The 23,164-nt window shown below is 33.8% G+C and overlaps 2 protein-coding genes across 2 annotated transcripts in view; both read left to right on the top strand.

The window, feature by feature from the left end:
* LOC148940507 (uncharacterized) overlaps positions 1-20,403 on the top strand; it is a 24,557-nt gene extending 4,154 nt beyond the window's left edge. Inside the window, exons 3-5 of the mRNA XM_089105519.1 lie at positions 5,239-5,376; positions 9,410-9,525; positions 20,101-20,403. Coding sequence (XP_088961645.1) covers positions 5,239-5,376; positions 9,410-9,525; positions 20,101-20,328 — 482 coding nt within the window. The 3' untranslated portion in view covers positions 20,329-20,403. The remainder of the gene's footprint in view (positions 1-5,238; positions 5,377-9,409; positions 9,526-20,100) is intronic.
* The window catches only part of LOC148940506 (E3 ubiquitin-protein ligase NRDP1-like), a 79,629-nt gene that overhangs the window by 9,066 nt on the left and 47,399 nt on the right, over positions 1-23,164 (top strand). The window lies entirely within an intron of this gene.

Genomic DNA, 23,164 nt, shown 5'->3' with positions numbered 1-23,164 from the left:
CCCCTCATATACGTAATAATATATACGTAATAAAAAAAACAATAAAGAAAAAACAAGCGATACGGCTCAATAGTAGTCGAAACTTTTAAAAACGGAATTTTGATGTCAATAGATGTATCAAAAGAATGGGTTTATAATGCTGATTCTAAAATAATTTCATTAAGTTTATATTACTATCAAAGGCTACGAGCCGGAAAAATTTACCTGATTTTTTCAAAAGGGAGAAAACACCCCCTACCAGTGAAAGAATCTTAATGGAAATCACACCTTCAGATTCAGCGTATAAGAAAAACCCTATTACATAAGTTTCAAGCTCATATCTGCAAATATCTGTAACTTTGTATTTTTTGCCAGAAGCAAAATATACGAATATAGAAGTTCGTTATGTAAGTTAATTTGTAAATTACGTCAGAACCAAATTTAGAGACAGCCATTTAGCAAAACAAAAGTAAGAATTTTTATGCAAATTTTGTTTGCTTATTCAATGACGGTGAGCCAAAATAAAAGCTGCTTTAATTAAAAAACGATCAGAAATTAAATAAAAAACAAGTTTTTTAAACTGAAAGTAAGGAGCGACATTAAAACTTAAAACGAACAGAAATTATTCTGTATACGAAAAGGGGATGTCCACTCCTCAACGCCTCGCTCTTTACGCTAAAGTTTTTTATTGTTTAACAAAAATAGAGTGGTGAGAAAGTAAAACTTTACCGTAAAGAGCGAGGCGTTGAGGAGGGGACAGCCCCTTTCATATACAGAATAATTTCTGTTCGTTTTAAGTTTTAATGTCGATCCTTACTTTCAGTTTAAAAAACTTGTTTTTTTTTTTATTTAATATCACAAAAGAAGACAAATGCCTTATCGTTTTGCTACAAAAAAAATCTTCTTTGTTCCTAAGAATAGAAGGAAGAAGTAATACATAAGGAGGCTTCGTGCCTATTTTTTTTTTTATAAGGAATGTTTTTTTTGTTTTTTTTTTTTAATATTAAGCTCAAATTTGGTTTGTATGATAATCCTTAGACTTATAAACCAAATTTTGGCATCATGCTTTGGCATTTTTAAAATTTTGTTTGGTCTCTCAATAAATTTCTTGAACAGTCCACTATAGCTTATTTTCCATCGAAAGTGTTTTAAGGGCCATAGAACGAGACTTAACTAATACAAATATTTAGCTAGCCCTAATCCAATCAGAATTTTCCATTTAATTTTTCAGCCAATCAAAAATTCTCTATAAAAAATCTAATTGTCTCAAATTACTCGTATCTAAACCTCGGTATTATAAAAATCTGACTGCCTATTCATCCTTATTCAAACGGTTTTTTTTTGGCCAAACTGGCTGATTCAATTTTAAAACTGCTTTGGGCTTTTCAAAAAAAAATTTGAACATTGAAAAACATGAATTATTTTAGATTTGTAAACAATCAATTCTCGATTTTTAATTTGTACGCTAATACTTTCTGGAATTTCTTTTGTGATGTTGATCGAAGTCTATTTAAACAGCATTTTGGTTACTCATATCTATGTGAGCAGTGTGAGCAGTTCTGGGTAGTATGACCTAAAGTATGAGTTACACACTACGTGATTTTAATGTGAGTTTCACAAACTCTGTTTAAACAGTCTAAAATCTTATAAACTATACACAAACTGCCGTTTTGGTAAATAATTTTATGTTACATATGTATTCACCTAAGATTTCTAGTGTTACTTTTCAAGTTTTTATATTTATTAGTTTTTATATACGTTTTTTTTTAAACTTACTTGTTGCTTCTGTATTTACCAGGTTTTAGCAAAACATCCTTTTTAGTTTTTCTCCTAGCTGAGACATACGTCAATGACAACTCAACTATATATGGAGTTCTTTTGAAGGGGTGCAAACAATTGCAACTTGGGTACAATCCTCGACTCCCTGTAGAGATACTTAAGGGCTTAGCAGAGGTATTTTTAATCTTATCTGCTGTTAAAAAAAACATTGGTTAATGTACATTAGGTCAGCTGCCTAAACTGAGTCGTTGGGCAGAAAACTAATGATGACCTCTTCTTTTTGCTACCATAAGCTTTGAAGATTAGAGGAAAACACAAAATAAGCAAGCATCTGTCGTCACTGAACCTTATGAACAATTTTCATACCATTATCAGCACGAGAGAAAATGTCCCATTGCTTATAATGGATCTTGATTACACTCGTGAGAACACAAAAAATATCGACCGAGAACTAGCATAAGCGACCAGCTTATGCTATTTACTTTAAAGCAAGCAGCCAGATCCAAACAAACCGAACAGAAAATGTTTTCCCCAAAAATTCACAGCTGAAACTGACCTGAATTAACAAAAGAAGATCCAACACTTTTGAAAATTCAGCGAGAGATGCACTTTAGAGATGTGGTAAAGCGGTTTTAAGGTATTATGGTGTGATGTTGTGGTTGTTGCCTTTATAGGGGAGATAACTATGGCCAAATAAACTTTGGTAGCGTGCCTTAGGCTATGACCTGACGAATGGGGCGTACCAGCTGGAAGTATTTGAGGGACTAGTTCAAGATTGTAGCGAGGTTGGCTATAACAAAATACTTTATTCAGCTAACACACAACGATACAGGGACTGATAATATATAAGCCACTGGGACTGGCTGTCCCAGGGAGTCAACAAGTATAATAAATCTACAATAAAGTACAATACAATAAGATACTTGAACACTTACAATAATCCAACAATATTCCAAGGTATTTCTAAAATCAACGGACCAGAGGTCAGTCCGGCATAAAATTAGTATATCTCCCCCCGTTTCCATAAAATGTGTCTTTTATACATTTCCTCAACCACATCTTATTGGGCCCATTGACACACATAGCAAGGAAGTGGTGATTTCTAAATTTCCTATTAAGCATAGACATACCAGGATGTGTTCTTTATCTTAATAAAAACTGGTATTTCGAAACTTTGTATTTCCGTCTTAATGTTTTTACTAAAATCCAATTTTGAATTAATTAGAAAGCGTCACCACAGAGACACCTATCAGACGCTAAAAAGACCTTGGGTTTCAGCTGGAAATTCTTGGAGATATTGAGCCACCTGTTAATGCAGATGCCAGGCATGCAACCTATTGGCAAGACTATGACGTTCTGATATCGCTAGTACTGTTTATTTTATAGTGCCTACATTCTTTCTAATACTATTTCACTATTAGTATAAGCACTATTAGTGTTTTTCACAAACTGGTTTTAACTCTTACTTGTTCTATTGAAGACAAGAAGCCAATGATAGTCCGTGTACTGCTGTGTGGCTAAGAAATTACCCTGGTTTTTTTTTAGAAAGAGTCTTATAAAATCAAGATTAATATATTTTAAGGCAAAATTTTTAAGAGATTTGTGGTTAGATATGTAGTTTATGTCATGATTACAGCAAGCAACAGCCCAGGAGTACTATCAACAATAGCCACAGCACGCCACTAGTAATGACAAAAATAGAACTTTTTACGCTCCTTTTCCCCAATTTTTTCTCTTAATTCTTTCTTAATTCTTAATTCTTTCTTAATTCTTAATTCTTTCTTAATTTTTTCTTAATTCTTTCTCGGACGAAATAGTCAGAAATTCATACAAGACTTGGATCCCACATGAACAATATCAGAACCCATCTTTGCATGAATCAATTCGCTGCTTCTTGACGATTCATAGTTTCTCCAGGTTACCCTATTCGTCCCCTCCCACATTTTTTTTGTGGATTTTGGTGAGATATAGATTCTTCTTCCAATTTTCGGAATTTGTTGTATAAGAATCAATTTGGTTTTTTTTTTTTAGTTTAGGCCTTTTTCTTTCAGCTAGCTTTACTGTCTTCAATTCACTACCACAAATAGCACTCCAGTTTCATCTCAATTAGTTACAAATTGTGTTTATTTTTGTCGCGTATACTTCATCGACTTGTCCTTCGTAATTCCCAGATGACTTTATTGGTGTAACTATAACTTCATAAGTATGTGTCAGACAAAATGTCCAGAACTTATTTTTATCATCGATACCAAAGAAAACAACTTTATTCCCTTAGAGAGACCTGGTAATAAGGCTGTCTAAAGGTATCTGTTTGAATATTCCTGTTTATCTTTGTTTTATTTCTTCAACTTGAAAAATACAGAGTAAAATCAAGGTGAACCTTAACTCTCTATTACTCGTGTGGAAATCTGGATTTTACGCAGTGCCTCTTGAATCATGAATGGTTAGAAGAATGAATTAGAAGAATGAAAGAATTGTTTATTTTCAACAACAATTAATGTATTGTCGTTTTTTATTAGTTTTTTATTTGTATTTTATTAGTTTAATAAAAATTGTTTTACTTACTTATTTAATTCTCTCAAAATCGACGAGTATATAAAATATACAAGTGAAATTATAAAAATACTTCAGCAAATAGAACAAAGCAACGATCTACAATACATTTAAAAATATAGCTGAAAATAATACGTGAAATAGAAAAGAAAATTATTAATATCTCAAATATATTTTTAATTCTGGAAAAAAGAAAAAGATAATAAACAGAGAGAATATTTTCTGGCAAACTGTAAAAGTTATCTATCTTAATCATAGCTAAATCCAACGGCTAAATTAACCACCAAGTCAAGTGGTTAGCGCCCTAGACTTGGGATATTTAGAACAGGGGCTCGAGTCCTGGTGTCGCCGGCTATTTCGTTTGGAACGGAGGTCAATGGTGCACTCAGGCTGAGTCTACCAGTTTCAAAATGGATACCTGGAGAAATCTGGGGGGGGGGGGGCCCGGGAGACGTCAAATGATTTGCTCCCAGCCACGCATTAGACTCCCGGACGAAGGCAGAAAATCATGAGATCAGCACCTGTGCTACGCAGAAAAATGATCAGCATCAGAAATTTCTTACAAAATATAGAGTCATTAGAGTCACGGTTGGCTTACCACATTTACAGGGACACGCTATCGTCTCATCGATTTTATTATTTGGTTCCCCATGTGTAAATCATCAAGAAGCTATTCCCACCTTATATGCCTTTATTTCTCAGAATCTGTCAATTGTTACCTCAATCACCTCAATCATAAGCTCCAATGACCCTCGGTATTATCACCGAAGACCTGATTATTGTGCGAGTTCCAAAACTATTTTTATTTTAGTCGGAAATGGTAAACTAGGGTATTCTGGAGTTTTGCAGAATGGCAAAACTCCGAAAAAGAGCGAATTTATTAATCTACTTTTATTAAAATAAATTTAAATGTTACTCTTATTTCAGCATTATATGAAAGTGTTGGATTAGAAGAATGGTTAGATGCCTGGGGCAATCTTTTAGATGGATGCCACTCGTTTGCCTCGTTGCCTCTGTGGCTACAAACAATACCTAGAATTTTATTCCTGCTGATAAACAGGAGTGGTAAGTCATTTTGCAGTATCTTTTGTTAACTCCTAAATTCCTAGTTATAATTACCCTCACAAAAGTCGTAGGTCATTTCCAGCATTTTTTTATTCCTAGTTATGACTACCTTTTAGTGATATCTTCTGTTAAACTTAAACCATACACTTTTAGGAGGACTGTACTCTTACAACTTTAACCGCAGTTAGGACTGTTGTAGAGGCGGTTTTAGGGGGAGGGCAGAGGGGGCCCTTACCCTTGGTGTAGTGATTTTAGGGGCGCAAAATGTGAAATAAATAATATAATGGTTATAGTCATTTTGTAATTTTGAAATTTTGTTTCTATTAAAATACAGTAGAGGGTGGAACAAATAACTAAAACTAATTAATACATAAGTAATTAATTACTAAAAATAGATTGAAAATAAAAATAAATCAACAATTAAAGGTGATTATTAGATTATAATAACTGAGATAATTAAATTAAAATAATAATTAAATAATTTGAACAATACATTAAAACATAAATTATTAATTAATTATTAAGTTGAAAATATTTTTGTTAATAAATGACAATTTTCTTAAAATTTGGAATACAAATTTTATGGGAGATAAGGGGAGGGGCTAATCAAGATTTTTCCCTGGGCGCAAAAGAGGTCAGGACCGCCACTGGACTGTTGTAGTCGGAATGTGGTTGTAATGGTAGCATTATTATGTTTGGAAAGAGCATTGAATGGCAAATTATTTTTTTTTTCCTTTCAGCTAGAAAACTATCCCAAACTTCATGATGTTTACTAAATTTGTAGCTTTGTCGAAAGGCCTTTCTTGTATCGTCTTAACCACGATGTTAAGATTTTTAGGGGAAACAAGCTTAGGAGAAACAACTGCCGTCTGAGGAAAAAGGCCAGATGTTAAAAATATAAATAAAAAAAAATTCAATGTGAAAAAATATTCAAGCCAAATTGCTTAGCCTAAGTATTATTTTTCTCATCAAGATATCTATGGTGGGGAATTCATAAATACCGTTAATCAGCATTCGGGCAAAAACACAAACATAAATAACATATATATATATATAGTATATTATATATATATTAGATATAAAACTAAAATTGGCTCTCCGATAACTGCTTGTTTGGCTCTATGGTCGGGGCAGCTGCTCACTAGTTTGGTACCCAAAAAGTGTATCTAAAAAAGGGGTTTACCTTAAAATTTATCTTAAATATATTTAAACTTTTAAAATTTTTAATTTCTTTAAATATTCTAAAATTTAAACTAAAAATCTTCAGTTTATCTAAAAATCTATAGCTAATTTTAGCACTTAAAAAATTAAAAAATAAGGTTGATGACATGATATTAGCCCAATGTATACAGGGTTCTGGTTTGACAATTCCTTGCTCTAACCGTTTTGCTAGGAAAACGCAATTGAAAAGTATATAAACAAGAAAATCAGGGACAAATCTCCGCTTATATACTACATCCACATCCCTCTAAGAAACAAACTGTAGTCATAAGAATTAAACATTTTTGCTACATACCAATACTTTAGATGCCCAGTTTGGGATACCTTTTGGTCCCGAAATTAAAAATCTGCTATACCGATTCTAGATCCAAAGAAGCAGCGATCTGATTACCAAATGCCGAATTATAGTGAGAATCATATCGTAGGCTAATTGGAAAGAGCTTATAAGGGAAGTCAATATAACAAATGAAAACTCTGTTGAACAGTGAAAAATGGACCTAAATTTTGTGACTGCCACAAATAGCCACACTTTCTAAACTGCCACAGCTTCTTTATGAATGCTTTTTTTTTAATTTTTCACGTCTTGATAGCACAGATGTCACGATTTTTTTTCTAACCTGGAAAACCCTAATAATTATGGTTTTAACCTCCATGTCGCAAGGCACACAAAAAAATGGCAACAACCAAAGTGAATATTGCCAAAAAATGACATAGCTTGTGCTGTTGTTTTAACCATAGTCGGTTTTATGCGACAATTAGTCGTCAGTTCTTCTTATGGTTATACCTGTGATTCTGAGAAGCATGAATAGGTTATTTAAAATACTATATCAAATTAAAGTTAGGTAGGAGTTAAATTTTTCTTCACGAGTCACATTTCAAGTCGTTTGATGAAAAAGGGTCAAATACTCATTTCGCTCCTCCTTTGATTCTGAAGTTAAATATTTAGTTTAAATATTGTACATATTTTAAATTAATATATTATAATCTAAATAAATTATCAGTTACTATTAACCATTATTATTTATAATAACAATAGTATTAATAATATCTATTATTACTGTTGTTATTATTATCATTTTTATCATTATTAGTAATAATTGTCAATTATAATGTTATTATAATCTAAATAACGAAAATTAATATATGAATATATTATAATATGTTTTATTTTAGATTAAATATTTAACTTTAAGCACTTTGATTAGAATATTTTCCTCCGTCTAGAAGAAAGTGTTTTTAAAAAAAACAAATGTTTGTTGATTAAGTTTATTGCTCAACTATTATAAATGATTAAATTTAAGTCTTTCATTTTGGCTGCCTCAAAGATAAATTTCGGAGTATTCTCAAAAAATATTTCACAGAAAAATTAACAATCGACAAGAATTTTGCTTTTAATCGGATATACCAGCTGAGATTCAGATAGCACTTGATATTTCACTTGTCACTGAAATGTCACGTGAAATGTCAAATGGCATTTGACAATTTACACTTGTTGCAGTTTATCCTCTTCTGTTAAAATTCAAATCTTTGTTAATAGTGGTACTCGCTTAGAAAAAAAATGCATATCTTAGCCAAAAATTCACAACACGCCTGGTTTCAACCTACTTCATAATTTCCAGTTTGGCCCAGGTTACGATCCCCATACACTCTGTGGTTGATGAGGTGCACGCGGTACAGTGCCAAAAAATAATGAAATAGTGCTAAAATAACACTTTTGTGCTACAGGTGGCAATGAGGAATCAGGCTCTCCTGCCCTACTATAGGTTATTGACTTTGCCTATAATCCTTAAAAAGCCAATTTTGACTGTTATTCAGAGCTAAATAAATTCAAACGTCTACTTTTTTATTTTTTTTATTTTTATTTTAGCAGCATCAAAAAGAATACATATTCTTCTTCTTCAAGAAATCACAATTGGTCTTGCATTTTATTCTAACTCAAAGGTGAAAAATCTCCTCCGTGATAGGAATCCCTAACATATTTCGTAAATGAAATTACTACAAGTGCCACAGTCTTTACTGTATATGCATCCAAATGGGATGGGGTATTCCTGTCTAGCACAGTTTTCATAGTATCCATCTAGGAAGAAGTGATACAAAGGGAACGTAAGCCCTCGTCCCCAAATCAAACGATAAACATTTCTACAATTACTTAAAATGTATAAAATCGCGTTTGTGCTTTTTTGGCAATCTCAGTCCTACTCCTAAAAAAGAACTTGATGCTCAATTCTTCACTTAGTGTATGAAATTGAGTTCCCTCCTTCTGACAATAATTAAAAGTTATATTCAGAAAAAGGAGCAGGCGTAAAATAAATACAAAAATGGTCAAAAGTAGAAAACAAAGAAACATAGAAAACTATGGGATAGCCCATAAGAACCCTTGCAAATCAGGGACAGGGGACACAAACCCAAAAGACCTGTTTTTAATTTCCCCACAATACTACATATTTTGCTGTAGATACATGGTACTTATTTGGGTGCATATAGCATATTTTGTTTACTTCAGTGGCACCAAAAATATGGCCTAGGTGGTAAAACTTGGCAACAGCTTGGGCGCACGTATTGTAACCTTGACTTCTAAGGTATTTTTCTCTTGAATTGTTTTTTTTTTTAAGCTCAATTCAAGAGGCTTTTGAATCCAGAACCAAAACACTGACACAGCTCAAAGATTTATCTGGATGGCCCTGGTGGCTAGTAGACTGGAATGGTTTTCAAAAGAGTAGATGCAAAAAAAGAGATTAGCAAGCAAAAGTTTTGCAAAAACATTTACCATAAATGTGTACGAATATCTATTTCAATTGTATTGTTATTTCAGGATCAGGTTCCATTACGAAACGAGAATTCAAAGAGTTTCATAGTAGATTCCTGGGAATTGAGTTGACTGAAGACCTGGAAAGCATTACTAAAGAGGCATATCGAGCAATGACTGAGGTAAATTTCAGCTCTAAACTGGATATTAATTTAAGTGTTAATTTCCGCTTATAATCAGTAATATAAGCGGTAATTTTCCACTTTGAACTGGATGTTATAGTCTAGAATATTTAACATTTATGCCTCAACTAGAAATAGGCATATCGAGCAATGACTGAGGTAAATTTCAGCTCTAAGCTGGATATTAATTTAAGCGGTAATTTCCGTTTATAATCGGTAATATAAACGGTAATTTTCCACTTTGAACTGGAATGTTATAGTCTAGAATATATAACATTTATGCTTCAACTAGAAAGAGGCATATCAAGCAATGACTGAGGTAAATATTAGCTCTAAAACGGATATTAATTTAAGCGGTAATTTCCGCTTATAAGAGGTAAAATAAGCAGTAATTTTTCACTTTGAACTGGATGTTATAGTCTAGAATATATAACATTTGTGCTTCAACTAGAAAGAAGCATATCGAGCAATAACTGAGGTAAATTTCAGCTCTAAACTGGATATTAATTTAAATCTTAATTTCCGCTTATAATCGGTAATATAAGCGGTAATTTCCCACTTTGGACTGGATGTTATAGTCTAGAATATATAAAATTTATGCTTCAACAAGAAAAAGGCATATCGAGCAATAACTGATGTAAATTACAGCTCTAAACTGGATATTAATTTAATCAGTAATTTCCGCTTATAAGCGGTAATATAAATTGTAATTTTCCACTTTGAACTGGATTTTATAGTCTAGAATATATAACATTTGTGCTTCAACTAGAAAGAGGCATATCGAGCAATAACTGAGGTAAATTTCAGCTCTAAACTGGATATTAATTTAAGCAGTAATTTCCGCTTATAAGCGGTAATATAAGTTATAATTTTCCACTTTGAACTGGATGTTATAGTCTAGAATATATAACATTTGTGCTTCAACTAGAAAGAGGCATATCGAGCAATAACTGAGGTAAATTTCAGCTCTAAACTGGATATTAATTTAAGCAATAATTTCCGCTTATAAGCGGTAATATAAATTGTAATTTTCCACTTTGAACTGGATTTTATAGTCTAGAATATATAACATTTGTGCTTCAACTAGAAAGAGGCATATCGAGCAATAACTGAGGTAAATTTCAGCTCTAAACTGGATATTAATTTAAGCAGTAATTTCCGCTTATAAGCGGTAATGTAAATTGTAATTTTCCACTTTGAACTGGATTTTATAGTCTAGAATATATAACATTTGTGCTTCAACTAGAAAGAGGCATATCGAGCAATAACTGAGGTAAATTTCAGCTCTAAACTGCATATTAATTTAAGCAGTAATTTCCGCTTATAAGCGGTAATATAAGTTATAATTTTCCACTTTGAACTGGATGTTATAGTCTAGAATATATAACATTTATGCTTCAACTAGAAAGAATTATATCGAGCAATAACTGAGGTAAATTTTAGCTCTAAACTGGATATTAATTTAAGCAGTAATTTCCGCTTATAAGCGGTAATATAAGTTATAATTTTCCACTTTGAACTGGATGTTATAGTCTAGAATATATAACATTTGTGCTTCAACTAGAAAGAGGCATATCGAGCAATAACTGAGGTAAATTTCAGCTCTAAACTGAATATTAATTTAAGCAGTAATTTCCGCTTATAAGCGGTAATATAAGCGGTAATTTTCCACTTTGAACTGGATTTTATAGTTTAGAATATATATAACATTTATGCTTCAACAAGAAAGAGGCATATCGAGCAATAACTGATGTAAATTATAGCTCTAAACTGGATATTAATTTAATCAGTAATTTCCGCTTATAAGCGGTAATACAAGTTGTAATTTTCCACTTTGAACTGGATGTTATAGTCTAGAATATATAACATTTATGCTTCAACTAGAAAGAGGCATATCGAACAATGACTGAGGTAAATATCAGCTCTAAAACGGATATTAATTTAAGCGGTAATTTCCGCTTATAAGCGGTAATATAAGTTGTAATTTTCCACTTTGAACTGGATTTTATAGTCTAGAATATATAACATTTATGCTTCAACTAGAAAGAGGCATATCGAGCAATGACTGAGGTAAATATCAGCTCTAAAACGGATATTAATTTAAGCGGTAATTCCCGCTTATAAGCGGTAATATAAGTTGTAATTTTCCACTTTGAACTGGATTTTATAGTCTAGAATATATAACATTTATGCTTCAACTAGAAAGAGGCATATCGAGCAATGACTGAGGTAAATATCAGCTCTAAACTGGATATAAATTTAAGTAGTAATTTCCGCTTATAAGCGGTAATATAAGCGGTAATTTTCCACTTTGAACTGTATGTTATAGTCTAGAATATAACATTTATGCTTCAACTAGAAAGAGGCATATCGAGCAATGACTGAGGTAAATATCAGCCCTAAAACTGATATTAATTTAAGCGGTAATTTCCGCTTATAAGCGGTAATATAAGTTGTAATTTTCCACTTTGAACTGGATGTTATAGTCTAGAATATATAACATTTATTCTTCAACTAAAAAGAAGCATATCGAGCTATAACTGAGGTAAATTTCAGCTCTAAACTGGATTTTGATTTAAGCGGTAATTCCCACTTATAAGCGGTAATATAAGCGGCTATAAGTGGTAATTTTACACTTTGACCTGGATATTATAGTCTAGAATTTACTAAATTTATGCTTCGGCTAGAAAGAGGCATATCGAGCAATGACTTAGGTAAATTTCAGCTCTAAACTGAATATTAATTTAAGCGGTAATTTTCACTTATAAGCGGTAATATAAGCCCCTATAAGGGGTAATCTTCTACTTTGAACCGGTTGTTATAGTCTAGAATATATAACATTTATGCTTCAGCTAGAAAGAGACATATCGAGCAATAACTGAGGTAAATTTCAACTCTAAACTGGATATTAATTTAAGCAGTAATTTTCGATTATAAGCGGTAATATAAGTTGTAATTTTCCACTTTGAGCTGGATGTTATAGTATAGAATATGTAACATTTATGCTTCAACTAGAAAGAGGCATATCGAGCAATGACTGAGGTAATAATCAGCTCTAAAACGGATATTAATTTAAGCGGTAATTTCCGCTTATAAGCGGTAATTTTCCACTTGGAACTGGATGTTATAGTCTAGAATATAACATTTATGCTTCAACTAGAAAGAGGCATATCGAGCAATGACTGAGGTAAATATCAGCCCTAAAACGGATATTAATTTAAGCAGTAATTTCCGCTTATAAGCGGTAATATAAGTTGTAATTTTCCACTTTGAACTGGATGTTATAGTCTAGAATATATAACATTTATGCTTCAACTAGAAAGAGGCATATCGAGCAATAACTGAGATAAATTTCAGCTCTAAACTGGATATAAATTTAAGCAGTAATTTCCGCTTATAAGCGATAATATAAGCGGTAATTTTCCACTTTGAACTGGATTTTATAGTCTAGAATATATAACATTTATGCTTCAACTAGAAAGAGGCATATCGAACAATGACTGAGGTAAATATCAGCTCTAAAACGGATATTAATTTAAGCGGTAATTTCCGCTTATAAGCGGTAATATAAGTTGTAATTTTCCACTTTGAACTGGATTTTATAGTCTAGAATATATAACATTTATGCTTCAGCTAGAAAGAGACATATCGAGCAATAACTGAGGTAAATTTCAGCTATAAACTGGATATTAATTTAAGCAGTAATTTCCGATTATAAGCGGTAATACAAGTTGTAATTTTCCACTTTGAGCTGGATGTCATAATCTAGAATATGTAACATTTATGCTTCAACTAGAAAGAGGCATATCGAGCAATGACTGAGGTAATAATCAGCTCTAAAACGGATATTAATTTAAGCGATAATTTCCGCTTATAAGCGGTAATTTTCCACTTTGAACTGGACGTTATAGTCTAGAATATATAACATTTATGCTTCAACTAGAAAGAGGCATATAGAGCAATAACTGAGGTAAATTTCAGTTCTAAACTGGATATTAATTTAAGCAGTAATTACCGCTTATAAGCGGTAATATAAGTTGTAATTTTCCACTTTGAACTGGATGTTATAGTCTAGAATATATAACATTTATGCTTCAACTAGAAAGAGGCATGTCGAGCACTGACTGAGGTAAATTTTAGCTCTAAGCTGGATATTAATTTAAGCAGTAATTCCCACTTATAAGCGGTAATATAAGCGGCAATAAGTGGTAATTTTCCACTTTGAACTGGATATTATATTCTAGAATTTATTACATTTATGCTTCAGCTAGAAAGAGGCATATCGAGCAATGATTTAGGTAAATTTCAGCTCTAAACTGAATATTAATTTGAGCTGTAATTCCCGCTTATAAGCGGTAATATAAGTTGTAATTTTCCACTTTGAACTGGATGTTATAGTTTTAAATATATAACATTTATGCTTCAACTAGAAAGAGGCATATCGAGCAGTGACTGAGGTAAATATCAGCTCTAAAACGGATATTAATTTAAGTGGTAATTTCCGCTTATAAGCGGTAATATAAGCGGTAATTTTCCACTTTGAACCAGATGTTATAGTCTAAAATATATAACATTTATGCTTCAACTAGACCATTGCTGAATAAATTATGAAAGTTTATAATTTCTTAAATTGTTAATCAAATTGTTCGTGGTAACAAACTTTAAGTAATGAGCAGCTTGGGCTATTAGTAACCAAAACTCAAAAAAGAAATTTTGACAACAGCATGTACATCAAAAGAATTCGATTTTTATTCTGATTCCAAATACGCATTTTCCACTTTGAACTGGATTTTATAGTTTTAAATAATATAACATTTATGCTTCAACTAGAAAGAGGCATATCGAGCAGTGACTGAGGTAAATATCAGCTCTAAAACGGATATTAATTTAAGTGGTAATTTCCGCTTATAAGCGGTAATATAAGCGGTAATTTTCCACTTTGAACCAGATGTTATAGTCTAAAATATATAACATTTATGCTTCAACTAGACCATTGCTGAATAAATTATGAAAGTTTATAATTTCTTAAATTGTTAATCAAATTGTTCGTGGTAACAAACTTTAAGTAATGAGCAGCTTGGGCTATTAGTAACCAAAACTCAAAAAAGAAATTTTGACAACAGCATGTACATCAAAAGAATTCGATTTTTATTGTGATTCCAAATACGCAAAATTCTTCAAGCTTGAAGCTACGCATTAATAGCTACGAGCCTGAGAAAAATTTCCATGATTTTTGAGAAAAAAGAGGGAAACACCCCAAGGGGACCATAAATCTTAATAGAAATTATACCACAACTCCAGCACATCAGACAATCCCGTTGTAGAGGTTGCAGTCTCCCATCAAGAAAAGTGTGGAATTTTGCACGTTTTTGTCAAGAAAGAAAATTACAAACATGTTACCAGGTTTGTCATATCGAACCAATGGTCATGGAAAATCTAGAGACGGCTCATTTGAATGGAAATTCAAATTATTAGTGTCCTTCTTAAGTAGCCAAAAAGATTGGACTGCAGCTAAAGCAAGTTTTCTAACATCTTGTGGCACCGAACTACATCTTTGACCCAAAGAGGGTAAATTTGTTATCGATTGAAAACTAATTGATTAAAACTAAAATTATTCAAAGACTGTAGATCAAGCTTCCAGATCTAGTATATCAAGTAGATCAATCTTAAATGGTGTTATTTTCTTTTTCTATTTATACGAAGTTCTTTAATGGATTCTAACAAATGTATGTAATATATCTATCGATAAGAAAATCCTATTGTAGAGGTTGTGATGGCTTCAGTTATGTAGAAGATCAAAGGTCTCACAGAATTCTTGATCTACAGAAATTCATGAAATACATTCTTGATCTTCAGACTGTAGATCAAGACGGTAGATCAAGCTATCAGAGGCAATAATTCCATATGGTAGCACATTCGTTCCTAAATAGTCAAGCAGCTCATATAAAACGGTTAATATACGTATACGTATAATACGTATATACGTATACGCATAACGGTTAAGATACGTATTTTAAACCTTCATTTTACTAAGCTGATTCACTTGATGTGTGATAAGACCATGTAAAGTAATATATAAGTTTACATCAGCTACTTGGGAGAAGGGAATATTTGTCTTTGCGTAGATGGGGAAGGTGGGAGATACCTCAATAATTGCATTTTTTACGCCCAAATATTAGAACTTTCTGAGACCATTCAAATAAATATAGACGAAAGCCTGCGGGGGAGGGTATAGATTAATCTTTACTCCCATTTCATTACGATTAATGCTTAGAAGTGAGCTTGGTTATAGCTCCCTTCTTATTGCCGAAAAATGTTGTCTTTATAACGTAAAAGATTAGCCTACATTCGTATGATTACCGGTAAAAAAAAAGCTGGAGAATTGGAGGGCATCTAGAGTGTCAACAGGGAATTTCGCACTAGACGGCGTGCTCTCTAGTGCTACTGGAAACTTTACTGGAAACCGTCTAGGGCTAAACGGAAAGCAGGTCGTCCTCGTCTAGGGTGGGAGGACGTAATAAAGAAAGATTTAAAGGAAATGGGAACATCATGGGCGGGTGTAAAAAGGGAGGCTTTAAATAGATTGGGATGGAGGAGGACTTTTATAGAAAGCGTTGTCGTAGAAACTTCAAAAAAGGCTCATGCCATTGGATATTGAAATGGCTAGTAGCCTTTTTAGTAGTCGAAAGTGATTGGAAGGCAACTAACACCCTTTCCACGCCCACCATTTCCCCAAATACATCCACTCAAAATTTGGAGATAGCCATTTTGCTCAGCGTAGTTGATTTCTAGAGGGAAATTGTGTTTTTGAGATGGACACTCCCCCACAGCCCTCCTTACCTTAGACCTTAGATCCTCCTATTCCTTCAGAGGCCCTTAGGGCATCCAAGAGTCACCAGTCATCTCTCATTGCTGCGGCCACCCAGATATCTACCCATTCAGGTTGGATTGAGGCATTAAGCCCATTGAGCCCCCCCCCAGCCCCCAGGGCAAGGGTTTTAAGTTATACCCTGGGTGCATATAAGAATTTCACAGAAACCGTTGTCGTAGAAACTTCAAAAAAGCCTCATTCGATTGGAAATTCAAAGGACTAGTGCCATTTTTAATAGTCAAAAGTGATTGGAGGGCAACTAACCCCTCAATCACGCCCACCTTTTCCCCAAACACATCCAATCAAAATTTTGAGATAGCCATTTTGTTCAACGTAGTTGAAAGTTCTGAAAATTAGGTCTTTGAGGATAACAACCCCCTCACAGCCCTCAGGGCAAGGATTATAAGTTAGGCCCTGGGGGCATATAAGATTTTCGTAGAAAGCGTTGTCGTAGAAACTTCAAAAGGGGCCCATTCAATTTGAAATTGAAATTGTTAGTGCCCTTTTTAATAGTGGAAAGTGATTGGAGGGCAACTAACGCTCCTCTCAACTAACGCGACACCTCTTCCACGCCCACCATTTATCCAAACACATCCAATCAAAATTTTGAGACAGCCATGTTGTTCAACGTAGTTGAAAGTTCTGGAAATTAGCTCTTTGAGGATGATAACCCCCTCAGATCCCCCAGGGCAAGGGTTATAAGTTATACCCTGGGGGCATGTAAGGTTTTTATTGAAATATTTGTCGTAGAAACTTGAAAAAGGGCGCATTCGATTGAAAATTGAAAGTGCTATTGCCCTTTTTAATAGTCGAAAGTGATTGGAGGGTAACAAGCCCCCCTCTCAAGCTCACTATTTCCCCAGACATGTCCAATCAAAATTTTAGATAGTCATTTTGTTCAACGTAGATGAAAGATTTGGAAATTAGTTCTTTAAAGGTTAGAACCCCCCGGAGCCCTCAGGGCTAAGGCTGTAAGTTATGCCATGGGGGCATGTAATGTTTTTTATTGAAAATGTTGTCGTAGAAACTTCAAAAAAGGCTCATTCAATTGGAAATTTAAAGGGCTAGTGCCCTTTTTAATAGGCTAGTCAAAAGTGATTGGAATGCAACAAACCTCCCTCTCACTCCCACTCTTTCGCCAAACACATCCAATCAAAATTTTGAGATAGCCATTTTTTTCAACGGAGTTGAAAGTTCTGGATATTATGTCTTTGAGGATGATAACCCCCCCCCCCCACACACACACCCCTCAGGACAAGGGTTTGAAGTTATGCCCTGTGGGCAAATAAGGTTTTTATAGAGCGTTGTAATAGAAGGTTCGAAAACGTCAAAGGGGTAGTTCCCTTTTTAATAGTGAAAATTGATTGGAGGAAAACTAACACCACGCCCACCATTTCCCCAAAAACATCCAATAAAAATTTTGAGATAGCCATTTTGTTCAACGTAGTTGAAAAGTCTAGAAATTATGTTTTTGAGGATGAAACTCCCTCCACAGCCCTCAGCGCAAGGGTTGTATGTTATTCCCTGGGGGTATATAAGGTTTTATAGAAAGCGTTATAGTAGAAACTTCAAAAAGGGCTCATTCGATTGGAAATTGAAAATGTTAGTACCCGATTCAATAGTCGAAAGTAATTAGAAGGCAAATATCGCCCCTCTCACGCCTATTATTTCCCCAAACACATCCAATCAACATTTTTAGATAGATATTTTGTTCGACGTAGTTGAAAGTTTTGGAAATTAGGTCTTTGCCAGCGTCGTCGTAGAAACTTCAGAAAAGACTCATTCAATTGGGAATTGAGAGGGTTAGTGCCCTTAATAATAGTCAAAGGCGATCAGAGGGCGAATGCCCCCCCCCCCCTATAGCCATCATTTCCCCAAACACTTCCGGTCAACATTTTGATGTAGCAATTTTTTTGAATGTAGTTGAAGGGTCCGAAAATTATGTTTTTGAGTATAACAACCTCCAACAGCCTTCGGGGCTAAGGTTGTAAGTTATACCCTGGGGGCATATAATGTCATATAGAAAGTGTTGTCGTAAAAAATTCAAAAAGAGCTCTTTCAATTGGAAATTGAGAGGGATATTGCCCCTTTAAATACTCGAAAGTAATCGAGGGATAATCCCCCCCTCCAACGCCTATCATTTCCCAAAACGTTTCTGATCAACATTTTGATATGGCCATTTTGTTCAACGTAGTTGAAAGGTCTGGAAATTATGTCTTTGAGGATGATAACCCTCCCCCTCATAGCCATCATGACAAGGGTCGTAAGCTATGCCCTTGGGGCATATAACGTTTTTATAGACATTTTTGTTGTAGAAGCTTTAAAAAGGGCTCATTCGATTGGAAATTGAGAGGACTAGTGTCCTATTTAATAGTCGAAAGTGAATGGAGAGCAACTAAACCCTCTCTCACGCCCACCAAACACATTCTATTAAATTTTTAGATATTCATTTTGTTCAAATACCTGTTAGATATTCATTTAGTTATTTTTATTCGATTCAAACTTGATTTGCATATTCAATTTAAGTTTCACTCGTTTTAAGATTTATTTATTCATTTACACTAATATATATTATATGTTTGTTCGCATTTATTGTTTATTTAATTTCTGTTCGTTTTAAATTTCATTTATACTTTAATAGCAAAATATTTGTTTTCGTTTTAAGCTTGATTTTCATATTCAATCTAAGCATTACTCGCTTTAAGATCTATTTATTCGTTTACATTATTAATTGTTGTATGTTTTTTGCTATGATTGTTTATCTAATTTTTGTTCGTTTTGGGTTTCATTTTTTCTTTAATAGTAATTTGTGGTCATTTTGAGTTTGAATTGTAACAGGTATGTGTATCTGCTGAGCTTAAGTTTAAAATGGCATTTACTTTTCTTTGAAAAACTTATTTTTCGGAAAGTTTTTTTAATTAATAGCACAAAAAATCAACAAAATTAGAATAACTATGCAACAGAGACACGGTTTTTTTCTATGTGTTGTTGTTTTTATGTGTTAACAAAATCTAACATAATGAAGTAGTTTATTCATTTAAAAAATTACATTTGCCCTAGGTCATAACTAAATATAGGTCAAGAAAACTGTATCGTGTATTATAAATTGCAATATTATAAATTGTAATTGCGCATTATAAATTGCGTATTATAAATGTCGGTACTTACGCATTATATGGGCCCTTCTAAAGTCAAGTTTGGTTAATGCTAATGAAATGAAATAAAATAGGATGAATATATAATAGTTTATAAGCAAATTTAGGCTATGTATTTGCACATTAGGGGGGGGGGTTAAAAGCATAGCATATACTAAATACGTAACCTAACCTAACCCAGGTACCTCCCCCCCCCTATAACAAAAAAACAACAGTTTAAATATGGTAAACACAATGAAAACCACGCTTTGCATTGCATTACTCTATAGCGGTGTCTTGAGTTAACCTGTCTGGCGGGTTTTTCGTCTCTGGTTTCCTTAGACCCATATAATGCGTAAGTACCTAAATTTCTTATAGATCTTTTCGTTTGCTAATCTAGCCCAAGCACATTGACTCTTTCCGGACTTTGTATTATTCTCGGCATCCTCTTACAGATCTCAAGCCTTAAGCCCCCCCCCCCCATATGAAATGATGGAACACAAGTAACATAATTGTATCATCCATCGTCAATACTCGTGCAAAACGCTCAAAACTGTTATTTCATTGCAGAATGGTCAAATTAATTTAACATGGCCAATATTCAGACATAGTTTTGCAAATTTTATTTTGGGAAGAACACCTCATGGCCCTGGTCAGTTCTTGTTTGGCCCTGCTTGTCCTGAAACATTCAAAGCACCATGTCCAATTGACTACAGCTTTCTCACGGCAATGGATGAACTGGAAATTTATGATCCAACAAAAATTAATGAGTCACACAGAAAATCAGTTCTTATTTAAGTGTCACGTAAATTATACTTATTTTCAAGTTTTAACTTTTATTTTGACTTTTGCATTGATCTCAGTTTCATGATTAAAGGTTCTTTATAGTCCTTGTGGTAGTGAATTGGTCAGTACATTTCAGCTTTTATTCCTACTTATGGTACCTATGTATTATCGCAACAACACCTAAAAAGTAAAGTTAAGTTAATAATACTGAAGTATACCTAAACTCTGGTGAAAATGAGATATGTTAGTAACCAAGTAACGAGAACTACAGGGAAGAATTTTGAAATGAAGCCAGCTTTCAAAGCATTACCTTGGACGCCTAACCTAACCAACTCTATCTATCAAACATTGGATTCAAACATATCTGCATAGTAGTTTATCTCACTAAGGCTAAGCTGATTATCTCCGAGTGGACACAGATAAACCAGTTTTAAACAGATCAAGAGCAACCGTGAGGTAAGTATAATACGTAAGTACCCTACTTATTGCTAATATATGCTATTCCTTTTCTACTCTATTTCCCACACAATACCTTTCAGATCTCTTGGTAGACCCAGATAAAGACTCATTTCAAACATAGTTGCAGCAGGCTACAGAACGAACTGAACGAACTCAGGCGCATAGTACATAGTCAAAACCCATTATCCCCAATAGGTTATATTCAAACCCATTAGTTATAGTCAAAATTCATTTTCCCAACAGGCTAAACACCCGAGTTGGAATCTGATTTCATCGAAAATTTTCAGCTGGTTATCGGTCAGAACCACCCACTTCTGCAGTGGCGAAGTGGGCTAAAATTTCTGTAGGCGTCTGAATGCAATGTTTCATATTACAAGGAGAAAGAGAAATATTTAACTGCCACAAGATATGAGCGCATTTAATATGCATTTAGCGTTTAATATACTATAAGGAGGCTAAAGGTTTAATTCCATTTAAATAAACAAAATTTAAAAAGTAAATTCTTTTTTATAACAAATAAAATTGAATAGGTAAAATTTGAGTAGTGTAATTTTTATTTTTATTTCAATGCTGTAATTACTGGAAAAGGGAATATTTGTAATATAATTCGCTTTCAATGAAGCGCCAGTGACGCAGTAGGACTTAGATTTATAAAGTTAGGGACGTGGGCATTAGCTAAATTTTTGTTTTTAATTAAATTTTAGATGAACTCGTCTTAAGATTTATCTATTCATTTATGTTAGTATAACAAAATAATAAAAACGAAAGCAATACGAAACCGAAAGAATAAAACAACAAGAACAGTGCAAGAAGAGATAAGAAAACCAGAAATAATATATATTTTTTAAAAGAAAACCAAAAACAATTGACCCCCTCCCTCCCAGACAAAAAAAACAAACCAAATGTATTAAAGCTACTCCAACCCTATCCAGATAATAAAAGTCCGTTTCTGTTCTTTTCTGGTTTTTATCAGCATTGAGCATGCCTCGTTTGACGCACGTAAAGATATTAGTGGTATTTTTTTTATTATCTTTCCTTGTCCTTTTTCGGTGGCCAGCGTTTACCCCCCCCCCCCCGAAAATACAACCCGCGGAAAATACCCCCCCCCCAACGGAAAATGCACCCAGAAAAGAAAAAAACAGAAAAAATCCCCCCCGGAAAATATCACCCCCACGCAGCTGGTGGGTCTCCAATCCCTCTGGACTTAAAAAAAAGGACTAGAACACTCAATTTCTAATCTAATGAGCACAGTCCGTTTTTTTTTACCTTAAGGTGGAGTGGTAGATAAGGAGGGGGCAATCCCCCTCCTCTAAGGAATAAATTCTGCTCATTTTGGGGTTTAATGTTATTCTTTACTTAGAGAATAACAGCATAGACCAGAAATCTACCCCGAAATCATAAGGAAGTTTGTTACGTTCTTAAAAATTTCTTTTCTACCCCTCCCCCCCCCCAAAAAAAAAAAAACCTTTGCTGGTAAGTACCCTTTTGCTGGCTTTTTGTTGGAAAACTTTTCACGGAGGGGATTACCTCCATGGAGGGGATGTGTGTGGGATCCAAATCCAAAGAAAAGCACGGGTTTTAGTGGTAGTTCTCAAAGCTTTATGACACTTTGCACCAGAAATTACTGTTCTAGACCATTCAAGGACAAAGAAAACAAGATTTTCGGGAATTTTATATAATTGAAAACATCTCTCTAAAATGTTGTGAGAGAGATATTTGAAAATTTTCTATTTGACACACATACACACACACAGACACGCGTTACGTTTGTTTGTATTGCGTGTGTGGGTGTATGTTGTGTGTTGCGTATGTGTGTGTGTTTCGTGTTTGTTCCGTGTGTGTGATGAGTGTGTTTGTGTTTTAAGTGTGTAACGTGCGTTTTTGTGTTGCGTGTGTGTGTTTGTCTGTTACGTGTGTGCGTGGGTGTGTGTTGCGTGTTGTGTAAGTGTGTTGGGTGTGTGTGTTGGTGGGTTGCTTGCGTGTGTGTTACGTTTATGTTTTGCAAGTGTGTGTTGCGTGTCTGTTTGTGTTGCGTGTGTGTGTGATTGTGTATCGCGTGTGTTGCGTGTTTTTGTGTGTGTATTTCACAGTATACAACTTATTTCAGTAACGTATTTCACACTTGCATTTAAAGTATCGTGTATCTTCTACAAGGTAATTTTAGTTAAAGTGTTAATTCTGCAATTATAGGTAGAGGAAGTTTTTTTGGATCCATAATTAATGATTACCAGCTGATGAGTCGATGCCTTCTTGTGTAATTCTTTTGATTAAGCAAAAATACTATACAACGTTTGATGGGAATATAGATAATGTATCAGTCCCAACATGAATTCTGAAACAAATACACCTTCAACAATTGAAGTCGATCAAACTTCAACTGTACATTTAT

Source organism: Artemia sp. Qi Xiang Cuo, chromosome 19 (genome assembly GCF_049724085.1).
Source record: "Artemia sp. Qi Xiang Cuo chromosome 19, ASM4972408v1, whole genome shotgun sequence".
In the NCBI taxonomy this organism is placed as follows: domain Eukaryota; kingdom Metazoa; phylum Arthropoda; class Branchiopoda; order Anostraca; family Artemiidae; genus Artemia; species Artemia sp. Qi Xiang Cuo.
The sequence above is the reverse complement of the archived record's forward strand: the minus strand, read 5'-3'. Positions and strand labels throughout refer to the sequence as shown.